General features: G+C 42.0%; 1 protein-coding gene across 4 annotated transcripts in view; it reads right to left on the reverse strand.

Moving 5' to 3' along the window:
- Window positions 1-3,388, reverse strand: part of FIGN (fidgetin, microtubule severing factor) — a 122,046-nt gene extending 118,658 nt beyond the window's left edge. The window contains exons 1-2 of one of the 4 annotated variants that reach the window (XR_008961294.1): window positions 2,724-3,215; window positions 1,781-1,950 (exon numbers count right to left, since the gene is read on the reverse strand). Coding sequence is in view for 2 of the 4 variants with exons in the window: in XM_026492672.4 (XP_026348457.1) it covers window positions 1,781-1,805 (25 nt within the window). In the remaining 2 variants the exon portion in view is untranslated. Of the gene's footprint in view, window positions 1-1,780 lie in introns of all 4 variants that reach the window. The other 3 variants (XM_026492672.4, XM_044381526.3, XM_044381525.3) reach the window with 3 other exon arrangements.
- Window positions 3,389-6,000: the final 2,612 nt, after the last annotated feature.

The following is a 6,000-nucleotide window of genomic DNA, read 5'->3' on the forward strand; positions in this document are numbered from 1 at the left end:
TCTAGTGTGTGATAAGGCTCCTGAGTGACCATCATTTGCACAAGCATTTAAACACAGAGAAATAAATTATGTGACTATTATTTAATAGTAAGCAGAGACAGGGGAGGGGAGCAATTTACACACTTAAATCTGCTGTTAAATGTCATGAATTATATGATTGCCTACCCCAATGTGTTTTTTACATATTATTGCAATGATTATTATTACTACTACTCAGAAATCACATTTAAGTATCAATACGGTGAACAGTCAAACCATCCAATTTCTGCTCTCAGCACATTGTCCGAGCTCCGATTTAAAATTTATAAATGTAATATCCTCCTCATCACAGGCAGCAGCCCAATCTGCTCTGAATATATATTACAGCTTTAACATCACAGAGGGAAATCGCCCATCTGGCAATCCCATTCGCTCCAACAGCTCCGGGGGAAAAAAAGCTGTGCTCTCTCCTCCTTAAAACATTTCTCAGGGCAAATTATGTGCATCTAAAATAAACAGTCTTCTTATTGATCGCTTCAAAGTCAACAAGTTCCAAATGCAAAATTCAAATCCTTTCTATCGTGTGAGAGCACTGTGTGTTTAGCTCAATAGTCACCAGAGTCCAACCAGAAGTGTATGTCGCGCAACGGCTTCTGTAGTGCCTTTCCTTGTATTCACATTTGTGTTATGAGAGAGCAGTAACCACGGCCACGTTACAGACCCCTGGCAGCTTTGCCCCACTGCTATTTCTTTCTTTCATATTCTCCCTTTCCTTCTCTCTCTTTTCAGGGTGAATGCATGGTGGTGGGGTAAATGTAACCAAAAAAAAAAAAAAAAAAACCCACACACAAACAACAACAACAACAAAAATCCAAGCCAGTATAAAGTGGACATATCCTGTGGTTATGCAAAATACTTTTAACATCTTTTTGTTGTTGTTCCCTCTTACTCCTAATTGAATATCACAAAGTGTACACACGGCACGGTCACAAGAGCTATTGAAAACCCCCTCTCACTCCATTTATCTGACCTTTTTTTTTTTTTTTTTTGTGAAGAAAGAGGAAAGAGCGATTTCAAACAAAGTCAATTTCAGTGCTTGATTATTTAATTCTGTCACAGGTTAAAAGTAAAAAGCGCTGACAGGCAGACAAGTGAATGGCAAGGAAAAAAAAAAAAAACTACCACTGTTCCTTAAAAGACATTAAGGACTTAAAGCAATCAAAATATATATTTTTTATTTTTATGTAAAAGATACCCCTTCACTCACTCACCCAAAAAAAACACACTCAGAAGAACTGATTACTCCACAAAGTGTAATCATCCAGAGAGCAGATAGTCAAATTGCATTAATAGGTTGAGAAAAAAAAATTTCATCCAGTTTTGTGTGTGTACATATATATATATACTTTCATTAGTAAGCAGTCTTTCCCCACACTCCCGCCCTCTCCCCTCTCCACCCAGCCTCCTCCCCAAAAAACCCCACACTGAGTTTAACTAATTTACATACCATTTGACTTCAGTGGTTATATAGTGCATTACTAGTAACATGCAACTTTGGGATTACCGCTAAAACCGATAAAAGTGGACTCCGGTAATCTATTAATCAAAACTGAAATATAAACAAGTGATAGCAAAAGCAAACAAGCATTTTGACAGATTAAAATATACATATATATATTTAAAGGAATTATATATCATGAGCATCTGCTTCCCAAGGAGAGTCTTCAATGGTTTTTATCATGCTATTTAATTTGTCTTTCCTATTTAGATGCAAAGGAAGTAAATTCCAAAACTGACATACCATAAACACTGGTGCTACTGATCATTTCTTGCTGGCAGCACAAAAAGCTGAATTGGATTTCTCACAAGCAGGAATTCCAAAGGTTGCTTTTCATTAAAGCCACTTTTCCTCTCAGCTATCAAATGTCACTGCCTTGAAACGTGGGCCCTTTCGTCAGGTATTCATTTAACCTACATGCATATAATTAAGGGGGAAAGCAACATCAACAAAAAGGGGATCTCAGATCACAGGAGAAGAAAGAAAGGAAAAAAAGCACATGACCAGGAATGCAAGTCCATGTCAATTTCACTCACTCCCATTGAAACTAACAAGAGCTCCGGGGAGGACGGTAATAGGATCAGTGGATTGTATATACCATTAAATTATACATCTTTCTCTCCCGTTCCTTGCCAACAATACGCCCACCACGCTGTACCCCCTCCAAGATGATGTGCTTACATTTTTCTGCAACCGATCTTCTGACATTTTCACGTTCCCTCAGCCACGAGACTGTAATCTAACCTCAACTTTTTGTGTGTGCAAGATTCTTATTTACACTTCTTATTTACTTAGAAGTTAGTTCCCGAAGAAAGTCTAGCCCCACCCTATGGCTCCGCTTTCTTATTTTTTATTTTTGAAGTAAAAAGATAGTAATAAGTAAGCCCAATATAGCGGAAAACGAGATTCTTGCTATCGCGAACTCTTAATCCAATACTATTGTTACAATGATTAAGCAGCAAAAATATGCATTATAATGTTTCAGGGCTACTTTGTACAGAGAAATTAGACAGCAGGTTGGCGTATAGAATAGAAGCGAATGCAAATTAAATTTAATGTTTACGGCACAACTCGAAGATCTCTTTCTATTACGGGTCTTGGATTTATTTATATTCTTAAAAAATAAAACAAACAAAAACAAAAACAAATTTAAACAGATGGTAGAAAACTACGAAGCTCCTCTTACCTGAACGCGCGGAGCGAAAACCCGATAGGTTAGCGTAGCATCGATCCGATGTGTTTGCTGATGAATGGAAGCTAGGGTTAAGTGAAGGTGCCTATGATTTGAAATCATTCCAAGTTTTTGAAGGGAAGACGGACTGCAGCCTCTGCCATGTTGGAATTTCAAACCCAAAACAGCTGCTTGGAAGGAGCCAGCATGCCAGAGGCTGGGCGCAGGCGCAGAGCGCCGCCGAGCCAAATTCAAATCACTTTCACACTAAGAGCCAAAGATCAGTTTTCAAAGGAGAGAGGGAGAAAGAGACGGAGGCTGCGGAGAGGGAGAGAAGACGGGAGGCAGTGGCGAGAGGCGGGCAGTGGAGAGAGACGGGCAGCGGGAGGACCGGGAGGGAGAGGGAGAGGCGCACGGAGCCCGCGGAGCTGGAGGGGGAGAAAGGGAGGCGGGAGGCGAGCGGGCGAGCGAGCGAGAGACGCGCCAGAGATTCATGGGCAGGGAGGGCTCAATGGCCGCGCCGCGCTGGCCGGCCAGCCGCTCGGGTCATGTTACACGGCCGGGGCCGCGGCGGCCGCCCAGCCTTGCCGACGCGCTCACGCGGCCCGGAGGGGGCCCCGAGGTCATGATTACGCGCGCGGGGACCCGGAGCTCTCCCTGCCCGCACTCCCGGGCGGCCCAGCCTGGGGAAAGGGGAGCAATGCCTTGGGGTGGGAAGAGTGGGGGTGGGAGCGAAGGGACCTTTCTTTCCCACGCGTGACCATCCGGCCCTTGCGCGCCCCAGCCAGCCTGGGAGGGCCCGGGACAGGGCTGCGCCGCTCTCGCGCCCGCGGGCCCCTCCCTGCCCGCTCCCGGCCCTCTCGACAGCTGCGGCCAGTCCACCCTTCCCCACCCCCCAGGACTCTGCACACAGGACAGGATCTGGCCCCGAGAGCCCGGACCTCACCCGCACTCTCCCCTGGGCCCCCAGCACCAGCCAGAAAATGACTTTATCTGCTAAGAAGAGGCAACTTCGGAGGGGGGGGGGGGGAATCCGAATTAAGCCGGTTCCCCTCCCCCGCCTCCTTGTGAATAAATAAAATCATAAGTGTCTAGGTGTGCGGTCCACTCTGGCGCTTCCCTGGTTCCCCTCCCTACCTCCCCCAGGCGGCTCGGGCAGGGGAAAGCAGCGCCTGGGGGCCCCCGGAGCGGGCTGCTGGTGCGCCAGCATAGACGTTAGGCTCCTGCTTTCCCAACCCCCTTCTATGGAGCAAGCTGGGGACCCAGGAGTGGGAAGAGAGTAGGGGCTTTGTGGTGCTGGGAGCTGAGGAAGAATGAAATGTGCAGTTGAGTGTGTTACTCGCATCCCAGGGAGCAATGCAGTGCTGATTGTCTGTTGCTGAGATAGCCTTTTGTTCGGAACATAAGGTTTAAGAAACACACACACGTTTTCTGGGGTCTCTTGTTAGATGTAAATGTGCTGCATCCAGACGCTTACTATGCAGTGTAAGCTCAGTTGGTTTACTAATCACCCCGCCCCACCCCCAAACAACCGGGATCATTTGAATGGGAACCTCATTCAGACTTCTAGGCTGCGAGGATTGCCTTCAACCTATTTCATTCTAGACTAGCCAACCATCCAACTGAGATAATAAAGCAAACAATAACATTTGATCATGATGTCTACGAGATAATGTGCCCAGCAAAGTTCTTTAGGAATTGTAATGAGCAAGAGAGTGAGGTAATAATTTCTCTTCGTTTTCATTAACTATGACTTTAATAGATAAATGGTAAGTTTATACTTTGGCCTGGTGGACATCCAGTCCGCTCCATTTCAACTAAGCTAAGAATGAACGAGGCAAATTATATATTCGACCAGGAGCGCATGAAACTGAGAATGTTACCTTTGAAGGTTGGAAACGAAAATAGACTCGTTTAGGACTGACCCTCCTCATAACGGGTGTTCACATTTCCCCCTGCTTCTCTGCTATAGATTTAATAGACTAAATTGCAGCTTTCCTGATGGTGAAATGCAGCTTTTAAAAGATACCACATATATACTTTGAAATTAATCTCATTCTCCTTTTGTCATTTTCTTACCTGTGAATGGATAATCATTGAATGGATGCATTTAGCTAACACAATGAGAAAGAAAAATTATTTTAGTTAAATCTGGGCAGATGACAGAATTTAAAAGGCAAAACGAAGTGATTCAAGATCTTACTAAATATTTCTAAAGAATGAGATTTCTATTTGGAATGGATTTGACCTTTCTGTGCATTTTTTTAAACAAGGCTTCAAAATAAAACAGAAGAACTTTATTCTGATGTAACAGAGAACACTAGAGCCCCTTTAGTTATGTTTTACAAGATAGCTTTGAAAACGATATTATGAAAAGTTGCCCATTGGATTTCACCACAAAGAAATAAGTGTAGAAAAATATCTATGGGTCACTGTTGGATTGAGTACAGATGAATTAAAAAACAACAACTGTGAAGAACTTATAATTTCGGTTATTGCCCATTTGGAGAATGACGACGAGAAGTTCTCTAGACACACAGCAGATGTTCTGTGCAATTCAAGCAAAACTGCTCTGTCCTTGTTTGTTAAAAAAAGTTCAAAGCTCATCAACCTTTAACACTAAATTCCTCATATTGAATTTACAGTACCTTATGTAAACCAAAATGCCAAATAAAATATATAGGATAGAATATCCACTGAGTAAAAATATGTATATATATTTTTCATGATCATCTTAAATTCATTTTCAATATCTAAAACAAAATAAGCCCTACTTTTAAAAAGGGGCAAGAAAAAGAGTGGTTAGCCGTAGTTTATTAGTAGATAAGTAGTAGTTTTTTCAACTCCTTTGTATATTCGTTTGAAATACAGATTATAAAATTTGTCATTCAATATATAAATGAATATAATTAACTTTGGAATCAAAGAAAAGCAAACTACTGAAAAGAGCACTGCATGTATTTACACAGCATTTCAAAATTTTCCAAAATTGCATATATTCCAGGAAAAAATGTTTACGTAATAGAATATATGCTATGGGATTTGCATGACTAGTAAGATCTGTTATGGAGTTTGTCACCCCACTATTTCTAGCTTTTTTTTTTAAGGTATGGATAAAGGTTGCTTTTCTCCAATTATTTTTTTTTCAAAGGAAGATGAAATTTGACTATTTTTTTTCAGAAAGATGCATTCTTTGTAAAATTAGCACAATGTTTGTGGTTTTTGTTGTTTTAATAAAACTATCTTTAATGATATGGTACGATTAACATTTTAATAGGCACCATATTCTATC

The sequence above is a fragment of the Ursus arctos genome, unplaced genomic scaffold, assembly GCF_023065955.2.
Source record: "Ursus arctos isolate Adak ecotype North America unplaced genomic scaffold, UrsArc2.0 scaffold_1, whole genome shotgun sequence".
Taxonomy (NCBI): Eukaryota; Metazoa; Chordata; class Mammalia; order Carnivora; family Ursidae; genus Ursus; species Ursus arctos.